Genomic DNA, 24,669 nt, shown 5'->3' with positions numbered 1-24,669 from the left:
ATTATCTTTAGAATGATACTTCCAGCTCTTAATGTTGCATCAATCGACTGAATAATTGTGCATTAAATTTCCATCTACCAGAAAATAGAACCCAAAACATTCAAAAACATTTCTAACAAATCAATATGTGAAATCAATTAGTGATTTAATTTGACAATTAAAATCACACAATAAATGTATTAAAATGAAAACCTTTGATTAAAGCTAATAAATCAATCCAAAATATTTAAAAATGCAAACTGAAATAATTGAATTCTGAAAAATTTGCAATAACACACTCAAAAATGTTATTGTCAGCTTAGGTGACAATAAGATTTGGCAATCCATAAAGTATTAAATTAAATGCACTTTGTGAACTCTGATGTCGTTCTGGTTGATCCCTTCTTGGCTGGTCTTTAGGATGTTCAGATGCGGAGCCAAGAGAATCATCATTCACTGTAGAAAATGAAATCAGTTTTTTGAGCACAGTTACAACTTAATCAGAAATGCTACGTCCTAAAGATACATCTGGATTATCACAAGATAAAAGGAACAGAAGTAGGCCACTTAGCCCATCAAGTCTGCTCCGCAACCCACCCTGAGCTAAACTGTGCTCACATCTAGTTCCATATTCGGCCTTTTCCCCATATCCCTTGATACTCTGACTAATTAGCTACCTATCAATCTCCCCCTAAAAATTCCCCAAAGATTTAGCCTCCACGGCTGTATGAGGCAATGAATTCCCAAATCCATGCCCTTTGGCTAAAGAAATTTCTCTTTATCTCTGTTTTAAATGGGTACCTTCTAATTCAAAGACTGTGCCCTCTTGTCCTGGATTCACCTTATTCACATCTACTGTGTCCAATCCTTTCAGCGATCAAAATGTTCCTATGAGATCCCCTCTCATTCTTCGATACTCCAATGAATACAGTCCAATAGCCACTAAACATTCCTCATATGTTAGCCCTTGCATTCCAGGAACCTTCCTTGTAAATCTTCTCTATACTCTCTCTAACATTATTACATCCCTTCTAAGATAAGGGGGTCAAAACTGCCACAATACTCCAAATGAGGTCTCACCAGTGCCCTATAGAGCCTCATCAACGTCTCTTTAGTCTTGTACACTATTCCTCTTGAAATGAATCCCAACATGGCATTCGCTTTCTTTACTGCCGATCCAACCTGGTGGTTAACCTTTAGGTTATCCTGCACGAGGACCCTCAAGTCCCTTTGCACATCCAAATTTTGCATTTTCTCCCCATCGAAATAATAATCTGCCTGTTTATTTCCTCCTCCAAAATGTTTGGATAAAGTAAATAAAAATTATTACCATGGGATATCAGCCATCATATTAGAGTTAGAGCTCCATTATTGTTCACAAGAAAACATAAGAATAAAAGAAATAGGAGCAGTAGGGTCATCTGGACAGTTGAGCCTGCTCTATCATTTAGTAAGATCATGGGTGATCTGGCTGTGGACTCAACTCCATCTACTTTTCCTTATCCTTATAACCCTCAATTCCCCTATTCTGCAAAAACATATCGAACTATGTCTTAAATATATTTGAATAGCAGCCCTCTACTGCTTCTTTAGGCAGAGAGTTCCACAGATTCATTAGTCTCTGGAAAAAGCAGTTATTCCTCATCTCCATCATCAATCTACTCCCCCAATCCTTGAGAATATGTCCCCCAGTTGTAGTTTCAAATGATGTTGAATTTCTATTTGGGTGAATCACTGGATGGAGTCACACATGGATGATTCCATAAGTTTGCCTTAGTAGTGAGAGCACTGCCTGTAATAAACACAACATTGGACATCGAATACACAACTGTAGAAGGTAGAAATTTCCTAAACTAGAAATGTTGTGTTCTCTCAGCTTCAATATGAACTGGATTATCCTTAAAATGATTATCCCCTTGCAAAGAGATAACTTGAAAACCCACAGGGTTACAATGAATGTGGCAGAGGTGGGCCAGATAAACAAACTATAGAAAGGAAATGAAACATGAAAGTCTGAGAAATATGTGGGAAGGAGGGAGAGAAAATGAGAATCCAGAATGGTGTTGGTTTTTAGCAATAATGATAAGGAATTTTGATTTCAATGGCTCCCTGGCAAGAATAACTGCTACAATCCATTTTAATCTTCAGCCGAAGTTGTGTTTGCAAGTACACTTCCACAATAAAGCATGGTGCAAAAATACCTTCAAAGGTCACACCTCAGTAGACTTTGGGGAAAAATATCCACCTTCAGCATTAAGACACAAATTAGTTTTGAATCCACCTTGGATTACCTTTGCCCATTATATGACTTTTCCCCCATGATAAAATGAAAACCAAATATTAATGATTCATGGAATTCATCACTCTCACAATTACACAAGCAGTTCAATCTCTCTATTATTACAAAAGAGATTGGATTACAAGTGGCAAATAAATTACATTTTCCTTAATATCCAAGAATTTTGACCATCCCAACTATTCCCCCAAGTATGTTCTACTCTATTCCCACAATGTTTACCTACATCAACTACTAAAACTATCTACAGCTGGATGGTGACCTTGTAATAACTGGCAGCCTACGTTTGATTGTAAAGGTGTTCAAGTAAACATGGAAACATGGAGTGAAAATTTGTGGACATGCATGGATAACATCTCATCTCCTTGTTCAGAAATCTTGTTTCAGTAATTATTGAGGATGTCAACTCCAATTTTTTGCTTTTACTTTAAATATTTGAATTGTGATAATAGATTGATAAAATTGCATAATTATACTAAAGGTTAGTATACATTATCTTATTTTACTGAGAATCTAATATTATCTTGCTTCTCTCCGAATGAAAACAGATGGAGCAGACATCAACATTTATGATTATTACCAGTTCCCTATCAAGTCATCAAAGCAACACACTTTTTTTGAGGTTCATTTTAAACAAGAAACTGCTTCAATTGGGCATTTAACTGTTCATTCAGACCACAAATCAGTGAAGAACATACAATGATGGTTAGGTTTATGCAATATTTTAGTTAAAAGATACCTTTATCATTTGGCTTTCCAGCAGAAATTTCTGTCTCAATTTTAGAAACATTTCTAGATTTGGTAATTTCAAGGATTGTTTGGCCAGTTGTTTTGCCAAGCTCCAACAAATCTGAAATAAAATATAATAAATGATTAACGTAATTTATTCAGTGAATCTCTGTCCAAACTGCTGACAACTAAAATCTTAAGCTGACTTTCCTGCTCCCACTCCACTTGCAGACTACGTTGCGCAGCTGAGTGCAGTACATTAATGTGTCCTGAGATGACACTGATTTTCTGCTCCCTGTTTTAATTTACCCCTGTTCTCAGGTAACTACTTGGGACTGATTCGAGAAAATTACCAACCACGACAGACTGTTCAGGCATTCTGTTAATTGGGGTTTTTTTGTGTGAATGAAAGTAAACAGTCTGACTTTCTGATTAAAATATTACTGTAATCATTTGATATGAATGCAAGCCAAAGTGGAAATCTTTGGAATGGCTAGGACCTCCAAAATTATTTGTACAGCAGAGGCCCCCAAATTTGAGGCTGCAAGTGGATTAGCGTGGTATAATGGTGCATAAATTGCTGCTGTTTCTCAGTGATTCGGGTTTGAGAGTGACCTCAGGAGCTGATGATGTGGAGTTTGTACATTCTTGATAAATTCCCCCAAACTAAAATACTGACTAATAATTTCTCTCCATAGATGCTGCCTGACCTGTTGTGTCTTTCCAGTTTATCTTTGTTTACTTAGGAATGTTTCATGTGACTTATCAAATGTGTTTTTCTGAAAACTTATAATTTTTGAGTACAAATGATATCTGATTTAACTTAGTGATGGATACACTTAATGGACTCAATAATTACTTCTGTATCGTGAAAAACAGATACAAACATAAAATGCATCTTTCCATGCTCCTTAATTTAAATAAATCTGTATTTTCTGACTATTAAATGAAACATTTTTATTTGTGCTTAGCCTATAGACTCTAATAACAATCTTTTAATTCACTAATGATAGTCCATGGCAGCATTTCTTCAACTAATACTTTTGGAATGGGAACTGGTTGTAAACAAAATTGAAGAAATCTTGCACAAAAATCAGGGTTTGAGACGGGCACTTTTAAAACAGTGTTTCTTCATCAATGGAGCAGCATAAAAATTCCTGCTGAAAATATCTCCTTCAATCCCATTCCATATCACATGGAAACACAACATTTCAGAAACTGTAGTTCTGCAAGTTATTTGAAAGGACTATCTATTTCGCCCCAATTCTTTAATTTGGGTTGTGGATAAAAGGAAAACTATTGGATTCACTTTACTTGGACTTCAAGAAGATAATCGATGAAGTGCTACACTATTGCAGAAAGTAAAAGCTTATGGTATAGCATGTAACATGTTGCTCAAGTGAAAAGATTGTCTCAAATACAGAAACAGATGGTTGGCAAAAATCTTTTTTTTTCTGTTAGGTAAGAAGTGGCCCCAAGGATCAATGCTGTGGTGTCAACTTTCTGTCTTTATATAAATGACATGAATGAAAGCAAAAATGTAGGATTGCTTGATTTTTCTGAAGGGACAAATTATATAGGAAAGTAAGTGGTGAAGACATAGGAGGCTACGAAGAACTAGTGCATATTAAGAGAGTGGGTAAAGATTTGGCTTGAAATATCCTTACTTTTTGATAATTCCTTGAACTTCAAGGCATTGTCTTGAAGAGTACAATGCCACTGATTAAACATAACAGAACGAACTCCAGTCAGGCTCAAGAGTATTGCTGTATCCATTTGTCCCTCTGTTGACAACTGCAATGCACTGTCAACAAACAGAAATAAGAAAATAAATAAAATTGCTGCACAATAAATTTGTGATAAAAACAAGTTTTCTTAGACTCAACGATACAGTGAATTTTACATTTTAAAATTTAGACGTATAGCACAGTAACAGGTCCTTTTGGCCCACAAATCCGTGCCACCCAATTACACTCAATTGACCTACAACACCTGTACGTTTTGGAACAGTGGGAAGAAACCAGAGAGCCCAGAGGAAACTGACGCAGACATGGGGAGAACGTACAAATTCCTTATAGACAGAACTGAATTCGAACCCCAGACGCTGGTGATTTAACAGCACTGCATGATGCTAATTGTGCTGCCCCTACTCACTGTCCACAACGCCTCTAATCTTAGTGTCATCAGTAAATGTGCTGATCCAATTTACCACCTGATCATCCAGATCATTGACAACAGACAACATGATTGCAACACCGATCCCTGAGGCACCACTAGCCCTGAGGCCCACCACTGGCCCTGAGGCCCACCACTGGCCCTGAGGCCCACCACTGGCCCTGAGGCTCACCACTGGCCCTGAGGCCCACCACTGGCCCTGAGGCCCACCACTGGCCCTGAGGCCCACCACTAGCCACAGGCCTCTAGTCCAAGAAACAATCATTCACTACCACTCTCTGTCTTCTCCCAGTCAGCCAATTTACAATCCATTTTACAACCTCTCCATGGATACTGAGCATCTGAACCTTCTGAACTAACCTTCCATGTGGGACCTTGTCAAAGGCCTTATAAAAGTCCATGTAGACAACATCCGCAGCCTTTCCTTTGTCTTCCTTCATGCTTCAATGAGGAAGCGTGCAGGAGGGAGGTAGATCAGCTCATTGAATGGTGGAATGTCACCAAACTTGTGCTCAAAGTCAGCAAAACCAAGGAGATGGTTGTGGACTTCAAGAGGAAGTCAAGGGAACACAGTCTAGTCCTCATCAAGGGCTCAGTAGTGGAGACAATCAAGAACTTCAAATTTCTGGGTGTCAACATCTCCAAGGATCTGTCCTGGAGCCTCCACATTTATGCAGTCACAAAGAAGGCTCACCAGCGGCTATACTTTGTGGGGTGTCTGAGGTGGTTCAGTATGCCACTGAAAAGTCTCATAAATCTCTACAGGTGAACCGTGGAGAGCATTCTAGCTGGTTGCATCACTGCCTGGTACGGATGCACCAAATCTCAGGACAAGAATAAACTCCAGAGGGCTGTTAACTCAGCTTGTGACATCACAGGCACCAAACTTCACTCCATTGAGGACACCTATATGAGGTGGTGTCTTAAAAAAGCAACCTCCATCCTCAAAGACCCTCACCACCCAGGCCATGCCCTCTTCACTCTGCTAGCATTGGGGGAAAGGTACAGGAGCCTAAAGATGAGCACTCAGCAGTACAAGGACAGCTTCTTCCCCTCTGCCATCAAATTCCTAAATAACCAAAGACACTGCCTTATTTTATGTGCCCTATTATTGTTATTATTATTTCATTTTGATAGTAAGGTCGTAAGATGGTTATAATATGTGTGCTTGCACTGTGACGCTGCCATAAAACACCAAACTTCATGACTTGTTCATGACCATAAATCCTGATTCAGATTCATTACCTTGGTAACCTCATTAAAAAACATGACCCTCCACATAAAAAGCCCATGGTGACTGTCCAATCAGCCCTTGGCTGTCCAAATACTTGTAGACCCGATCTCTCAGAACACCTTCCAATAATTTATCCAGTACAGGTACACAATCCTTTATCCAGCATCTAAAATCTGGAAAGCTCCAAAATCCGGCAAGTGGGGAGAGAGACGGCAGCACGAGTCGGGTGAGCGAGGGGGAGAGACCGGCAGCACGAGTCTGAAAACAAGTCCCCACCTATCACCTTGCTTCCTGTCCAATTCTGTCAAGGAGTCCCTTTTAGGGAATAGGAGAGGGGTGCTTCAGATTATGCCAGATGAGGATGAGCCATCATTCAAGTCTTATTTCAACCTCCACATTTGCTGTAAGCAAGTACAGGTAGGTACTGCAGATAGTGAAACAACTAGAAAAAGGCTGGGCGATACTTTGAATCTCTGACTGTTAGACACTTTCCTGAAGTTTTAGATGATCAGACAATGGACAACTCAAACCCACAGCCTATCTCCTGAGAAGCAAAATTCTTTATGTGATGCGTACAGGCTTCTACTCAATTTCATTTTTTCAAATTCAAGTTTATCATCTGACTCTACATATAAAAGCAGACAAAACCATTTCTCTGGACCTTGGTGAGCACACAGACAATACACATATATAGAATCATAGAATAGTAAAGCACAGAAAACAGGTCATTTGGACCCTCTAGTCTGTGTCAATCATCATCTCCCTAGTCCCACTGACCTCCTCCAACAATTTATCCACTACTGACATCATGCTAACCAGCCTATAATTATCTGGTTTATTTTCGGAGCCCTTTTTAAACAATGGGGCAACATGAGCTACCCTCCAATCCTCTGGCACTTCACTCATGGCCAAAGATATTTTGACTATATCAGCTCGGGCCCCTGAAATTTCTACTCTAGTCTCCCTCAAGGTCCGAGGGAATATCATAGCTGGCCCAGGTAATTTATTTACCTTTATTTACTGTAAGGCAGCAAGCTTCTTAACCTCCATGACTTTATTGTTTGTTTCCCTTCCTTTCTTTCTACACTGTGCCAGTTTCCTGAGTAAATACTGATGCAAAAAAAAAATTAAGATTTTCCCCCATTGCATGAGGCTCCACATATAGTTGACTGCTCTGTTCCTCTAAGGGTCCAATTTTGTCCCTTACTATCCTTTTACTTGTAATATATTTGTAGAAACCCTTCGGGTTTACTTTCACATTATCTGCCAGAGCACCCTCGTGTCTTCTTTTTGCCTTCCTGATTTCTTTCTTGAGTATTTTCTTGCATTTTTTTGGTATTCTTCAAGTGTCTCATGAGCTCCTTGTTGCCTATACTTGCTATTCACCTCCCTCTTCTTAACCAGATCGCCAATATCCCTTGAAAATTAGGGTTCCTATGCCTTGTAACTTTGCCTTAATCCTAACAGGAACATGCAAACTCTGTATTGTCAAGATTTCTCCTTTAAAGTCCATCCACCTACCTATCACACCCTTGCCATAAAACAACATATCCTAATCCCCTCTTCCTAGATCCTTTCTCATTTCCACAAAATTTGCCTTTCTCCAATTTAGAATCCTAACATGAGGACCAGACTTATCCTTTTCTTTAATAACGAGGCTCATGAACCCAAAATGTTCATCTACATAGAACATTAAGATGCCAGTCCTGCCCATCCTGCAACCAAGTCTCACTAATAACTACAATATCATAATCCATGCCCTAAGATCGTTAGCCTTTCTAACAATACTCCTTGCATAAAAATACATATAAACATTTTGGGATGATTTATTCAGTTACAGGATACTGTTCAACAATCTTACAGCCTGCTATTTCCAAGCCTGGCAGTCCCGATTTTGATCTTCCTATCCCTCTATGATGATAGTGGGTTAAAGATGCCATTTGTTGGATGAAAATGTTCCTCAATAATTCTCTGAGCCCTCGTTAAGCAACATTCTTGGTAAATGTCGTCAACAGAGAAAAGGAAGACCCCAGTGATCCTCTTTAAGTATTACCTTTTTGACCTATCCAGTATTGACTGCCTTCGGAAGCTTTGACTCGTTTGGACAAGATCAAGAAGAACCACCAGTTGACAATCTAGGGAAATAAACAAAAAAGGTTCAAAAAAAAATACAAAAAACAAATATTTATCCAAACATTGACAACTAATTACATCCATGCTGCTGATTTTATCCTTTCTTTATGAATGCCTCTTTTACAGAAATGGTGAACCATCAATGAATTTTGCAGTTTACCACCTTTCAAAGAGGGCCAAAAAATGGAAAAGATGCGAATCCATCCCGGCCGTAGAAAACCCCTGAGTATTTAAGTACTAGCAAATTTGCACTCCAGTTTATTGCAACTAGTGGAAGTTAAATGAAAATCATAGATCACACATACTTTGATTTAAACTTTGGAACAATCACAATCACAAATTCCATGTAAGAGTCTGTCCTTGGTACCTTAACACATGCACAAATATATATTCTTGTAATGTGGCTCCATTGAGTTAAATGGAGCAATTTTCTTTGAAGTGGAATACAGTCCATCATACTTGCATGCTTAGTATGAGCAACTGAGGACAAATTTTGAACTCTTACATGATATCTGCATACTGGCCCAGGAACATAGTCATTTTACACCTGTCATTCTGGGATCGGCAGAGTTGCCTGCATTTACTCCATGGCATTTCAAGCCATTCCTATCTATATATCTGTCTAAATCCTTTCTGAACATTATAATTATACCCACTTATAGAAACAGATACAGATCTAGATGAGTAAAAAAAGTTGCTCCTCAGCTCCTCCTTAATTTTCTCTCCTCTCATTCTAACTCATGCCCAATAGCTCTAAAATTGTCTAAACTAGTAAATAGACTACAAGCATTCATTTTATCCCAACCCTTCATAATTTTATGAGCCTCGACAAGGTCATCCATCAGCATTCTATGATCTAAGATAGGGTAAAAAGACCCAGCCTGTCCAACTTCTCCTTGTAACACAAGTCCTGCCCTGCACCCTTTCTGAGATTGATATCCTCCCCATTGCTGGGCAATCAGTAAGTTATCTTTTTTGTCAATACAACATTAAGAAGAGAAACACCAACAAATTTAGGGACCATTTAGATGCTGGAATCCACCAACATCATCATAATCCACAGCAAGATTTTTATCAGACTGACATGTAATCCTATAGCATCACACTTTCTTCTTTTTTTTTATTTTTCACACTATGAACCATATCAACCAAAATATATACAAATGTTCTCATAAAAGATACACAGTGGCATTTTCTTCCTCCCCCCCTCCCTTCCTTCCCTCCTTCAAAACCAATAAATATTCAACATATACAATACAATAAAACCATTAAACAATGTCATCACACAATGAAAAATAAACAAAAAAAATGTGTCATCTACTTTTACACACTGGATCAAGTCTTTTTGTCTTCTTATCATTTTGGGGATGGAGGTCCGAGGCAAGCCCTCTCTATTATGTTCCATGTACGGTTCCCAAATTTGTTCAAATAATGTGACTTTATTTTTTAAATTATATGTTATTTTTTCCAATGGAATACGTTTATTCATTTCCATGTACCATTGCTGTATTCTCAGGCTCTCTTTCATTTTCCAAGTTAACATTATACATTTTTTTGTTCCTGCTAAGGCTATCATAATAAATCTTTTTTACACTTTATCCAATTTGAGGCCTAATTCCTTACTTCTTATATTACTTACCTGATTTAGATCTTCCCAAAACATTTTCACTCTCTCATATGCTCAAATTGCACATACTGTTGTTCTCATTTCCTTCTTACAGCAAAAAACATCTATCTGATAATGTAGGATCCCATTTTTTTAAACTTTTGGGGCATGATATATAACCTGTGTAACCAATTATACTGTATCATGCGTAACCTTGTGTTTATTATATTCTTCATTAACTTTTCCCATACTTCATTTTTTATCTTTATGTTTAAATCTTTTTCCCACTTTTGTTTGGGTTTATAGCTTATTTCATCATTTTCATTATCTTGCAGCTTAATATACATGTTTGTTATAAATCTTTTAATTATCATTGTGTCTGTAATCACATATTCCAAGCTGCTTCCTTCTGGTAATCTCAGTCTGTTTCCCAATTTATCCTTTAAATAAGCTTTCAGTTGATGATATGCAAACATTGTATCACGAGTTATACCATATTTGTATTTCAACTGTTCAAATGTAAATAAATTATTTCCCAAAAAACAATTTTCTATTCTTTTGATTCCTTTTCTCTCTCATTCTCTAAAGGAATGGTTATCTATTGTAAAAGGGATTAGCAGATATTGCGTCAATAGTAATTTTGGTATTTGGTAATTTGTTTTTTTCCTTTCAAAGTGGATCTTCTTCCATATATTGAGTAAATGATGCAGTACTGGTGAGCTTTTATATTGTACCAGCTTTTCATCTCACTTATAAAGTATATGTTCCGGTACCTTCTCCCCTATTTTATCTAGTTCTATCTTAGTCCAGTCTGGTTTTTCCCTTGTCTGGTAAAAATCTGATAAATACCTTAATTGTGTTGCTCTATAATAATTTTTAAAGTTTGGTAACTGCAAACCACCTCTCTGTTAATTTATCTAATGCTATCCTCAGTTTCCCCCCTTTCCACAAGAATTTCTCTGTTAAGGGAATTGGTAACGACTGAAATAAGTATTGTATCCTTGAGAAGACACTCATTTTAATGCAGTTTACCCTCCCTATCAACATTAGCGGTAATTCTTCCCAATGTTCTAAATCTTCCTACAATTTCTTTATTAGTAGCTGATAATTTAATTTGTACAGGTGGCTTAAGTTATTATCTAACCTAATACCTAGGTATCAGATTGCTTGTGTTTGTCATTTAAATGGTGATTCCTTTTTTAAATTCTGTATAATCCGCATTACTCATTGGCATCACTTCACTTTTATTTGCGTTGATCTTGTACCCCAATATTTCTCCATATTCCTTCAATTTCTTATGTAAATCTTTTATTGATATTTCTGGTTATGATAAGTATACTATGATGTCATCTGCAAATAAACTGATTTTATACTCCTTCTCCTTTATTTTTATCCCTTTTATTTTATTTTCTGTTCTTATCAGTTTTGCCAATGTTTCTATTGCTAAAGCGAACAGTGAGGGGGAATAATGGACATCCCTGTCTAGTTGACCTACTTAATTTAAATTGGTTCGATACATATCCATTTACTGTTACCTTCGCCAATGGTCCATTATATAATGCTTTAATCCAATTAATATATTTTTCTGGTAGATTGAACCTCTGTAATACCTTGAACAAATAATTCATTCTACTCTGTCAAAGGCTTTTTCTGCGTCTAAAGCAACAGCCGCTGTTGGCGTCTTGTTTCCTTGTACTGCATGGATTAAGTTAATGAACTTACAGATATTGTCCATTGTTTGTCTTTTCTTAATAAATCCAGTTTGATCTTGTTTTATTATTTTTGGTACGCAATCGGCCAATCCGTTTGCTAATAATTTCGCTATTATATAATCTGAATTAAGTAGAGATATTGGTTTATATGATGCTGGTGTTAGTGGATCCTTCCCTGCCTTTGGTATTATTGTAATTATTGCTGTCTTACATGAATCTGGCAAGTTTTGTGTTTCTTCTTCTATCTGGTTCATTACTTCCAGGAGAGGAGGAATTAATAACTCTTTAAATGTTTTATAGAATTCTATTGGAATCCATCCTCTCCTGGTGTTTTATTGTTCGGCAGCTTTTTTAATATATCCTGTACTTCCTCTATTTCAAATGGTTTTATCAGTTTGTTTTGTTCCTCTACTTGCAATTTCGGCAGTTCAATTTTAGCTAAAAACTCTTCTATTTTATCATCTTTCCCCTCATTCTCAGTTTGATATAATTGTTCATAAAATTCCTTAAAGTTCTCATTAATCTCTATTGGATTATATGTGATTTGTTTGTCCTTTTTCCTTGATTTCAATACAGTTCTTTTAGCTTGTTCTGTTTTAAGTTGCCAGGCTAATATTTTATGTGTTTTTTCTCCTAGTTCGTAATACTTTTGCTTTATTTTCATTATGTTCTTCTCCACCTTATACGTTTGTAATGTTTCGTGTTTTATATTCTTGTCTGCCAAATCTCTTCTTTTTGTTATATCATCCCTTTTTATAAGTTCCTTTTCTGTACTTACTATCTCCCTTTCCAACTACTCTATTTCCCGATTGTAGTCCTTTTTCATCTTAGTAACATAACTTATTATCTGGCCTCTAATGAAGGCTTTCATTGCGTCCCATAATATAAATTTGTCTTCATACATATTTCAAAATATGTTTTAATTTGGCATTCAATAAACTCTCTAAATTCCTGCCTTTTAAGTAGCATGGAGTTTAACCTCCATCTATATGTTCTTGGTGGGATGTCCTCCAGTTCTATTGGTAATAACAGGGGTGAATGATCAGATAGTAATCTAGCTTAATATTCAGTTTTCCTAACTCTCCCTTGAATATGGGCTAACAACAAAAACATATCAATCCTTGAGTATGTTTTATGCCTACTCGAATAATATGAGTATTCCTTCTCTCTTGGGTGCTGCCTCCTCCATATATCCATAAGTTTCATTTTCTGCATTGAATTAACCATAAATTTGGCCACTTTATTCTTTTTGCTAGTCTTTTGTCCAGTTTTATCCAACATTGGATCCAAATTAAGGTTAAAATCCCCTCCTATCAATATATTTCCTGGTGTATCTACAATCTTCAAAAAAATATCTTGCATAAACTTTTGATCCTCTTCATTAGGTGCATATATATTGAGCAAATTCCAAAATTCTGAATATATCTGACACTTTATCATTACATACCTCCCTGCTGATCTATTATTTCCTCCTCTATTTTGATTGGTACATTTTTATTAATTAATATAGCTACACCTCTAGCTTTTGAATAATATGATCCTGCTGCTACGTGCCCTACCCAGTCTCTCTTTAATTTGTTATGTTCCACTTCAATTAGATCCGTTTCCTACATAAATTCTATATCTATTTTTTCAGTAAATTTAATAGCCTCTTCCTTTTAATTTGGTTATGTATTCCATTAATGTTTATAGTCATATAGTTCAACATGGCCATCTCATATCCTGTTTACACCTCATTTCCGCTTCCTCACCACCACCACCCCCCTTTTCATCTGTTTTCCCTTTTTAAACTTATTGTCTGACAAAACATTTAAAACATAAAATACTCCAACAACTCCCACATCCAATATTCCCTTAACCCTAAATATCCCCCTCCTCTCCGAGTTGCCCCTTATCCCTTGCCAGGCAACCACAACTCCCCTTTCCATTTGGATTGCGAACCTGCTCGCAAGCGTCGACTGATTTCGCTTTGACGGTTATTCTCTCCCCCCAACCCCCCCAGAAAAGTTTTTTAAACACATATAACAAAGTTCTCCCTTTTTTTCCCCTTACTTCCTTTCTTCCCTTCTCTTTCCCTTCTTTAGTTCTTTACATAATCATTGTTTTTACATATTTATATATATTTTATCGCCATTCTTCATTCTTGTTGCATCTCTTCATCTCTCCTTCTGTCCTGCAAGCGTTCTGCAAATTCTTGTGCTTCCTCCGGATCTGAGAACAGTCTGTTTTGTTCCGCGGAGATAAATATTTTAAGCACAGCTGGATGTCTTAACATAAATTTATAACTTTTTTTCCATAGGATCGATTTTGCTGTATTGAACTCCCTCCTCTTCTTTAAGAGTTCAAAACTTGTGTCAGGGTAAAAATATATTTTTTGACCTTTGTATTCCAATGGTTTATCGTCTTCTCTAATTTTATTTCTTGCCCGCTCCATTATATTTTCTCTTGTCGTATAATCTCAAAAATTTTACTAAAATGGATCTTGGTTTTTGATGTGTCTGTGGTTTTGGAGCAAGTGTTCTGTGTGCCCTTTCTATTTCCATTCCTTCCTGTATTTCTGTCATTCCCAGGACCCTTGGGATCCATTCTTTTATAAATTCCTTCATATCTGTGCCTTCTTCATCTTCCTTTAGGCCCACTATTTTTATGTTGTTTCGCCTACTATAATTTTCCAACATATCAATTTTCTGAGCTAACAACTCTTGTGTCTCTTTAATTTTTTATCACTTTCTTCCAATTTTCCTCGTCGTTTACTTCCATTTCTATAGCCATTTCTCGTTCTTCCACATTTTCTACTCTTTTCCCCATTTCTGTCATGACTAGCTCTAATTTTGCATTTTATCTTCTGTTCTTTTCATTTTTCTTTTGATTACACTAAATTCTAATGACAACCATTCTTTTAATGCTCTCATTTGTTCTTGAAAAAAAGCTTTATCTATATTCTGTCCATCTGTTTTACCTTCTATTTCTCTGTGAAGATCTTGGTCTTCTTCTTCCTCTTCTTCTATGTCTGTACCTATGTTTGTGTCTTCTTCTTCTCCTCTTCTTTGTATCTGTGTCTCTTCTGACTTTCCTGATGAGTTGCTTGTCTCACTTGGTCAGGCCTCTTCTTGCTTGGCCTCTTGCTGTTGGTCCTCTTCTTCTGAGCTGCTCATCTGTTGAGCCTCCTGCTGCTGCTCTTCTTTCCTTTCACCCCGTCGACTTTCTTTCTCACCTGGTACTTCACTCCCTCTCCTTCTGCTTTCCTCTTCTTCCAGCAGAGAGCCCTGGTGTCGGGCATCCCTCAGCCGGTTGCGCCGTGGTTGCCCGCTCCTGTCGGTGTTTTCCTTCTCCTTAGATTGTGCAGTTGCACACTTTTGTTTGGTTCAGAGAGCCATTTTTGCAGTCCACCAGTCGGAGGGGGTCATGACTCTGCGGGGCCTTCACCAACCTCTGACATCAGGTGCTCTTCACCACGGCTTCCTTTTCCTTCTTGCAGATAAGGCCTTTTTGTAAACAACAATTCTTTAGTGAAGTCTCTTGGGCACTTGCCAAAGCTTTTGCAAAGGCTCTTGCAGCCGAAATATCTAGCACGAGCAAGCTCCAGTATTTTAAGTAAGATCTATTTTAAAGTGTTTGTATGTGGCCTACACTAACAAATCTGCCGCATTTTATTTCCCAAAAACATAATCTATCACAATATTCAAACATCATCTGCAAATAAACTAATTTTATGCTCTTCTTGACCAACGTTAAATCCCTTCATTTTCAAATTGCTCCTAATTACTTCTGCTGGTGGCTCTATTGCTATTATATTATCAAGACTGGAGATAAAAAACATCCTTGTCTAAGGGGTAAACTTCTTCACACACAGAGTGGTGGGAGCGTGGAACAGTCTGCCAGCTGAGGTGGTGAATGAGAGTTCAATTTTAACATTTAAGAAGAATTTGGACAGGTGCATGGATAGGAGAGGTCTAGTGGGGTACGGACTGGGAACAGGTCAATGGGACTAGGCAAAATAGAAAAGAGTTTGTCTAGAAGGGCCAAAAGGGCCAGTTTCTGTGCTGTAGTGTTCTATGGTTCAAGGCCTCATAAATTGAAACCCATGTGGGGCAACCAGTTTTGGAATGTCATAATTAATGTTACTGACAGATTATTTTAAATTGCTGCTGCTGGAACAAAAAACTAGGAATTCAAATAGGACCAAATATCTAAATACCTGGAAAATTCATGGAAACAAGTTTTGATGGCAATAAATTTGCAAGAAAATGTTCTTTTCCATAAAAGATGAATGCACTGCAACTTTTCAAAAATTCTTCCCATTTTGCATGACTACAAAGGAAAAATGTCCATATTATGACCTAGTACAACATTAAATATGTAATTTGAACATATGAGTAAACAGAAATGCAGAAAATATTTTCAATGAATCGTAAACATTGTCACCGTGAACCAATAGTTACATTTTCAGAGGTTATGACTTAAAAGACACCATTTTTTTTCAAATTTTTTCAATCGGCTGACTTTTTTTTTGAGAGTTGATTGTCACTTAGTTGCAAAACTGTATTGTAATGGTAGCCGCTGCAACAGCAGCGAGGTTGTTGGAAGGATCAGTGAAGAGCAGGGAGTGCAGACACAGCGCTCCTCTGCAGGGTTCTACTGCCCTATCCAACTACATTCAGTTAAAGGAGCCAACAGTGATTTATTTTAAAATCCTACAACTGCGGGATCTGGGCCCAAGATGGCAGTGCCTGAGTTTGCAGTAGCCTCAAGAGGTTACAGACTCTGAGGAAGTAGATGACTGGTGCAGGTCATCAGTAACAAGAAGACCCACCCCCAACCCCCATTTGAGAAGAAGAAGCAGAAGAGACGTCCTACAGGACAGTGACCACAGTGGCAGACCAGTGAGGGGCTCTTCGGTTGAACAGCCAGTGGGCTTTGATGACTCAAGGCAAGAAACCCATGCAAACTGAATGCTGCTGGAGACTATGGTTAAAGGACTCACACCAGGCAGAGGCTGCTGGAGACTAGCTTGAGACTGGCTGACAGTCTCAGAACTGGGATGCAAGAAGGTGTCAAAGGATGCTGAAGGGCTCCTGATTGTGTCGGAGGATTGATCTGGAGCTTGGGTTGCCGAGGGTTTGGATTGAAGTCTGTGTGTTTGCAGAGGCTGCGGGAAAACCGGAGGTGAATCCACGGAAATTCAGTGACTCTGAAGGGACTCTCTTTTGCGTCTCTTTTTCTAACTGAAAGGAGCGGCAAGAAATTTCTCCTCATAGCGAGTCTTGTCTGCCTAAGGCAAACTAAAAGCAATTTTGTGCAATATTACATCTGTTTTCTTACATCAATAAAATAATCTTGAAAGTAAAGAAACAACACGAGGACAGGCCATATTTCTTTCAGAACACTGGATGTGAACATTGCTGGTTAAATCAGTATTCACTGTCCTTTTTGGTTGGTATATGTGATTTTTCCCATTATGTTTTTGGGAAATTCCAGGATGTGACAGATCTACAATAGAGAAATAGTAAGATCTACTTCCAGTTTGTGACATGGAGGAAAGCTTACAGGTTCGCACAGATCTTTTTCTAAGTCGGCCACTTTAGCAATGGAAGGTGGTGGCAAAACTCATCCTGTCCATGTTATGCACTGCATCCATGGTGTATTTGGTGGTAAAGTGCCAGCCAAGTTACTTTAACTCTACATTCTAGTTCAGTGGTTTTCAATCTTTTTCTTTCCACTCATATTAGTAAGGGATTGCTTAAGGTGGGATATGAGTGAGAAGGGAAGGTTCAGAATCTCTGCTCTAGATCCAATTGTTACTGAAATATTTTGCTTGAGAAAAATTGTCATTGGCCCATTTCCTTTGGAGTTATGAAACCGTGCACATAATGAGTCAATGAGGGACAATTAAAACAGCGGTTTTCAAACTTTTTCTTTCCATCCACATACCACCTTAAGCAATCTCTTACTAATCAGAGAGCACCGATGGCATAGGGATTACTTAAGGTGGAAAATGAGTTTTGGAGGGAGGGGAAGTTTGAAAACCACTGGTGTAACCTTACCTTTCACCTTGCCTTTAATAGACAATAGACAATAGGAGCTGGAGTAGGCCCTTCGGCCTTTCGAGCCAGCACCGCCATTTCCCTTCTTCCATTTCTTTAATTGTTCATGTTTTTCTTAAAACATCATGGGATATTTTAAGAAATCACAGACCTCTTTCTTGCAAATTGCTGACATATTGTTCATTATGTAAAAATAAACTGAACAAGCATGTGTGTCACTTTTGAAAACAAAGCAAATGCCATACTAATGACTAAAACAGACACGATAGATAAAAGCCGTCGGTAGTGTAGAACCGAAAATGTAATTAAGCATTTCTTTACAACTTTCACTCACATCTAGTGTGTGATTAAATAAAGTTTGGAAAATAATGCTGCCACAACCTACCTGGGGACATGCTTACTTCCCATAACTCCAACCCAGCGCCCTGTGAACTGTGAACTGTATGTTTCTATTACTTCTGTCATTACCTTCACAGGACTAAACAAGTCTGGACAAAAAAAAAAGTACAGATTAGGTGATCAGAGTTCACAGAATCAGAATCTATTGCCATGAACAAATCACAAAATTAATCACCTCTATCTATCTGCATTATGCACAAAATATTTTAAAATTTGTGGTATCCTAATTTATTTTGACCAAATATCTGAGTATATTTTATACAAAATGCAAGATTACTTAGAGCATATTTGGTATATGTGGTTGAAGTACTTCATTCCTGTGGGTTAGTGTTAGAACATAGAAATGTTCAGCACACGGGAAGCAGTCCTTCAGCCCACTATGTTTGCACTGACCAATCGACCTATCCCTCTAGCCTGCACCTGGTCCTTATCCTTCTTCTTTCTTTTCATGCGTCCAATTCCCCTTAAGCATTACTGTTGTGTCTACTTTTACCATCACCCCAATCTAAAGTGATCTAAAAATGATCTAGAGCAACAATCAAGCGTAAATGGGAGTTCACCAAAAAGCTTCAAAGTCTTGAGGAATTTTCAAAGGCATGGAAATCAGTATTACAAAAACATCACTCACAAGGATTCATCAAATGCACAAAAATTGCTCCATACTGTACTCCCTCATCTCCAGAACATCAACAGTCTCCTTCAAATGGGACTGTAACCAAATCAACTTGTGTCTTGTGGTTCATTGCAACTTCGCTGACTGTCTCACCCTTATCTCACAGCATCCACCAACTCAGCCATGGCAGACCCAACACCCAGACACTTTGCAAGACACCCACTGACAGTTGCCTTTCTTTTATAAAAGAATATGTCACATGAGGAAGGACATACTCGCTATAGAGGGAGTGCAGCGCAGATTTACAAGGTTGGTTCCTGGGATGGCAGGATTGACATACGTTGAAAGGTTAGAAGGACTGGGCTTATATGCGATGGAGTTTAGAAGGATGAGGGGAGACATCAAGGGGCTAGATAGGGTGAATTCGGATTACATGTTCCAAATGTTGAGAGAGACTAGGACTAGAGGGCATGGTTTAAGAATACAGGGAAGGACCTTTAGGACGGAGATGAGAAAATTTTTTTTTACCCAGAGATGTCTGGATCTGTGGAATGCTTTGCCAAAGAGGGTGGTAAGGGCAGATTCGCTGGATATGTTCAAAAGGGAGTTAGATAAGGCTCTTGTGGGCAGGGGAGTTAAGGATTATGGGGATAAGGCAGGGAATGAATATTGACAGAGAATGATCAGCCATGATCTGAAAAATGGTAATTGGCCTACTCCAGCACCTACTGTCTATGACCTGCAAAAGTAGACTGGCAGAGATTAAGGCAAGTCCAACTATTTTGGACATGGCCAATTCTAGTGTAGCCACTAGTGGCCATGAGAAACATAAAAACTTTGTGAAAAGGTAGAATGGTGACCACTTCACATGGTTAGAGATCTGATTTAATACAGATCAACCCTGGGTATTGATACTATCTGTGTGGAGTTTGTACGTTTTCTCTGTGACTGTTTATTTTTAAACTGGGTTCTCTATTTTCCTTGCACATCCCAAAGACATGCAGGTGGGTAGATTAACTGACCACTGTAAATTGTTTCTGATTTGTATGTGAATATTGGAATCTGGGCGGAGCTGACAAGAATATGGGATTGATGTACAATTAGTGTAGATGGTGTAATAAACTATTCTACCAACTACCATGAATTTCTCTACTGCATAACTCTCCATTTTTTTCTGTTTCATGTGCCTATCTAATAGACTTTTAAAATATCCTGTCACCCCTGCCTTCACCACAATTGCCAGCAGTACATTCCATGCACCCACCACTCTCTGTTTGAAGAACTTACATCTTGCATATTCCCTTAAATCTATATCCACTTGTGCTAGCTATTTCAGCTCTGGGAAAAAAAATCTCAGGCCAGACACAAGCCTCTTATTACATTCATTATTCACTGCAGTAAAAGTAGAACCCAAGCAGTACCATGAGTGGACAGGTTAGCAACTGCATTTATGATGCATGTCTTGCTTTGAAACTCTACCTAATTTCCAAAATGTATAATTACAGTTATATTCTCTCACCCAGGTTATTAGGTTCATCATAAGGATCTACAATATCTGACCAAACCAGTTAAAGTTTAACATGATACCTTGATGGAGGACTCAGGTCTGGAGCATTGTTTATATCCCTTTGTATCATAAGAGCTTATTTTACATGATTGTGATGCCACGCATCAATACATACCAATTTTTGGAAATAGCATGAGCAGTATTTGCCTGATTTTCTATAACACTCTGCTATCACCGAGGTTCTTTAATAGACTGCAAAAAGTGCTGCTGTGTTTAGTCTTTTATCAGCAACTACATTACATCAAGAGATTGAGAATTAAATGGCAGATGGAATACAGTATAGAGAAGTATATGATTATGCACTTTGGTGGAAGAATAAGGGGGTAGACTATTTAGTAAAATAGCAACAAATCAAAACTCAGAGGTGCAGAAGAATTTGGGGAGTCATTGTGCAAGATTCCCTAAAGGTATTAAAGAAGGGAGATAGGCATATATGTAAGTTTGAGGTTTTATAAGGCATTGTACGGAGTATTGGGAACAGTTTTGGGTTACTTATCCAAGCATGAGTTAGTATTTGAGAAGGCTCAGAGGAGGTTCTCTACAATGATCATTGAGAGAGCTTTTATATGAAGAACATTCAATGGGCCTGGATCTGTAAAGGAAAAGGTAAAGGTTCCATTATTGTCACATAATACTACATTTAGAATGTAACATACATGAAATTCTTTAACTTTGTCCTTGCTGGAGATAAGAAGAATGAGTGGGAATCTCATTGAAACTTATTGAATACTCAAAGGACAAGTTGCAGTGGACTTGGAGAGGTTGTTTTCAATGGCGAGGGAATCTGGGACCAGATTTTTGAGGCACAGCCTCAAAACAAAAACATCCCTTCAGAACAGAGATGAGAAGGAATTTCTTCACACAGATGGGCAAGTCATTGGGTATATTTAAGACAGACGTAGATAGCTTCTTGATTCAGAGGGGAATCAAGGGTTATGGGGAGAAGGCAGGAGAATAGCATTGGAAAGAATAGTAAATCAGCCACAATGGAATGGTGGGGAAGACTCAATGGGCTCCTATGTTTTAAGGTCTTACAGAATCTTCATAATTATTATGATGTGTTAAAACAATATAGGAAATATGTTTTACTACAGTACTTCTAGATTGTTCTGATTTTTAAAGCACCTTGGAAGTGAGAAATTCTTTACCCAAACTTGGCCTTAGACATCCCATCATACCATGACCCAATTAAAGTCAATGCATTTTACATGTTATATTGAATCTTTGGGATGGTATAAAAGATAGAATGTGACAATTTTTTAATTGAAATTTTTCTGATGAAGAAATAAGACTTTCTTAAAACAAAGCAGCAGCTTGATTTTTTTTCTCTTTGAGTTCATCCAAAGTAATACGCTCCATGTTAATACATGTAATACACTCTATGTTACATTACTACTATATCAAATTTAATTGAACTGATTTCAAACTATTTGAATTTTGGAAATAGATTGAAATGCTTAGTGATACAGTGCTATATTTTTCACTGAACATCAAGGAAGAAATTTGATTTTTCTTTCAGTCTTAAGATACCAAAGGATTCTATACAATTCTTCAATACTCATCTCAATGACAAACCACTCTCAAAATCAACAAATTTGGTTATCAGAAAGATAATGAGAGGATTCTGGAGCTTAGAGTGGCTAGATGATTGACCAAGAATGAATGTCATGTGGAAAATATGAAGAAACAAAGAAAAGATGCAATTAAATGTTGAGAAAATAAATATTTCCAAAAGAGTAACAATTTTTGAAGCACAAATGTCTATTTCTGTTAATGCCAATAATTCAATTACTCATTCACAATTCATACAAATTCATATTCTATAAATTATTTAAAAGATTAAAATTAATTGAAAGGATACATCTGAAGTTGTGAGTATCCACAGGAAAACAATTAGGTGGTAAAATACGATCAATTGCAACCTGTAGTTTAAACAAAAATAAAACATAAAGCAAAGCTGAAACAATTTCCAATTCAAATTTTGGTGATACATTAATATTTTACATTTTCTACTTTAAAGCAGTCAGTAGAATTTGGAACATCTCAGCTAATCTGGTGGTGGATCAGCCCATCAAAACTCCAAACATGCTTGTTGACAGCTTTCTTATTGCTACTGATATAAATATATTTAGAACACTCCAAAATTATGAGCTCTCCCTCATATGCCATAGATCAAAACTAAGTGAGGTTTAGGCCAATGTCATTTAAGAGTTTACAGTATTGACTTTTAAATAATTGACACAACAGGGGATATGAATCTCACTGGAACACAGGGTTATGGAAAAAAAATTACTATTTAGTCCCTCAAGGCTGTTCACCATTCCATTCATAGACTGTAAATATCAACCCTTACACTTGTCTTGATTTAATATATTTTTGTTACATCTGTTTTACAAGAAACTATTTATTTCAAAATATGAATCTAAAAATTAAACTGGAATTAATTGTCATATGCAGAATAAAGCTTCATACTTCGGCCAGTATTCATTTCAAATCAAGTTTATTGCCATCAGGTACAAGAACAACCTGATGAAACAGGGTTCTCCAGTCCTCAGTGCAAAATTACGCAGACACGCAACCAAACATAACATACATACAGAAAAACTTTACATAGGCAGTCAAGCATTTCACCTATACAAATAAAGAAGTAAATATTGTTTCACGGATATGAGATTCTCAGATGGTGAGTGTGAGTACTTCCTTTGGTCATTCAGCATTCTCACTGTACGGTCAGCAGGTGTTGCTGGCTCTGATACTCCTCTATCTCTTACCCGATGGAAGAGATGAACATTATTCATACAACCACTGGACATTAAGGAAGAATTTCTATCTTTCTTTCAATCTTAAGATACCCAAGGATTCCCTACCCTTCTTCAATACTCATCTCAATCTCCAACCACACTCAAAGTCAACAATATTGGTTATCAGGAGGATAATGAGAGGATGCTGGAGCTGAGAATGGCTAGATGATTGACCAAGAATGAATGTCATGTGGAAAATATGAAGAAACAAGGAAAAGATGAGACAATAAATATTTCCACAAGAGTCACATGAGCTGAAAGATGCTGTGTGCAGGGTGGAAGGGGTCCTCAATGATTTTGTGTGTCCTCTTCAGACAATGATCCTGATAGATCATCTCGATGGGGGAGGAGGGAGACTCCAGTGATCCCCTCTGCCACTCTATTAGTCATCTGGAATGACCACCTATCCATTTCTCCACAGCAACTGTACTACACTGTGATACAGCCAGCCAGGACACTCTCGATAGAAGTTGACACAATGATAGCCGGTAACCTTGCTCGCTTCAGTCTTAGGCATTGCAGTTACTGTTGCACCTTCCTGACAAGTGAGATGTTGAGTGTCCACAATAGGTCACTAGTTAAATAAACTCGGTGCTCCCCACTCTCTCGAGTACAGAGTTGTTGATGTGTAGTGAAGGGTTGTCATTCCTGATCCTCCTTAAATCCATTATCATCTCCTTCATCTTGTCCATGTTGAGACTCGGGCTGTTACTCTTGCACCATTTCACAAGATTTTCCACTTCTCTGCAGTACAATTCATCGCTGTTGTTGACGAGACCAACTACTGTTGTGTCATCTGCAAACTTGATGACATTGTAGGAGCTGGATCTGGCGATCCAGTCGTGGGTCAGTAGCACAAACATGAGCGGGCTGAGCACACAGCCCTAAGGTGCACCAGTGCTCAGTGTGATGGTGCTCGACATTCTGCTACCAGCCCAGACAGACTGTAGTCTTTCCATTACAAAGTCCAGGATCAAGTTACAGAGAGGGGCGCTGAGTGAGGACAACCTCTCCACCAGCCAACGGGGAATGATCATATTAAACATCGAGCTGAAGTAGATGAACAGTAGCTTGGTATGTGAGGTGTCGTTTTCCAGATGGATCAAGACAGAGTGCAGGGATAAGGCTATAGTATTGTCTGTGGAATGGTTTCTTCTGAAGATGAATTGAAATAGGTTGTACAAGTTTGTTGTATTTCATGACTTCACATGAAAAGCTCCATTATTTTGCCTTGACCTCATCTTGGAAGAAAGAGAGTGCCAATTTTAGGTGTTTAGTGTTAAACAGTCAATAGAATTGACTGAGAAACAAGACAATAATTCCTTGGTTTTCCTTTCTTAGGGAGCAGAGTGACAAATGCAATGGAATTCTTGGATGATTA

At 37.8% G+C, this 24,669-nt stretch overlaps 1 protein-coding gene across 6 annotated transcripts in view; it reads right to left on the bottom strand.

The window, feature by feature from the left end:
• Nucleotides 1-128: 128 nt before the first annotated feature.
• LOC138744073 (cilia- and flagella-associated protein 46) overlaps nucleotides 129-24,669 on the bottom strand; it is a 193,838-nt gene continuing 169,297 nt past the window's right edge. For 4 of the 6 annotated variants that reach the window (XM_069899562.1, XM_069899561.1, XM_069899564.1 and 1 more), the window contains 8 exons: nucleotides 22,349-22,409; nucleotides 20,440-20,475; nucleotides 18,294-18,396; nucleotides 16,063-16,175; nucleotides 8,467-8,548; nucleotides 4,672-4,808; nucleotides 3,015-3,125; nucleotides 129-435 (listed from right to left, as the gene is read on the bottom strand). In XM_069899562.1, coding sequence (XP_069755663.1) covers nucleotides 299-435; nucleotides 3,015-3,125; nucleotides 4,672-4,808; nucleotides 8,467-8,548; nucleotides 16,063-16,175; nucleotides 18,294-18,396; nucleotides 20,440-20,475; nucleotides 22,349-22,409 — 780 coding nt within the window. In that variant the 3' untranslated portion in view covers nucleotides 129-298. Of the gene's footprint in view, nucleotides 436-3,014; nucleotides 3,126-4,671; nucleotides 4,809-8,466; nucleotides 8,549-16,062; nucleotides 16,176-17,908; nucleotides 18,107-18,293; nucleotides 18,397-20,439; nucleotides 20,476-22,348; nucleotides 22,410-24,669 lie in introns of those variants that run through there. The other 2 variants (XR_011345241.1, XR_011345240.1) reach the window with 2 other exon arrangements.

The sequence above is a fragment of the Narcine bancroftii genome, chromosome 10, assembly GCF_036971445.1.
Source record: "Narcine bancroftii isolate sNarBan1 chromosome 10, sNarBan1.hap1, whole genome shotgun sequence".
In the NCBI taxonomy this organism is placed as follows: Eukaryota; Metazoa; Chordata; class Chondrichthyes; order Torpediniformes; family Narcinidae; genus Narcine; species Narcine bancroftii.
The sequence above is the reverse complement of the archived record's forward strand: the minus strand, read 5'-3'. Positions and strand labels throughout refer to the sequence as shown.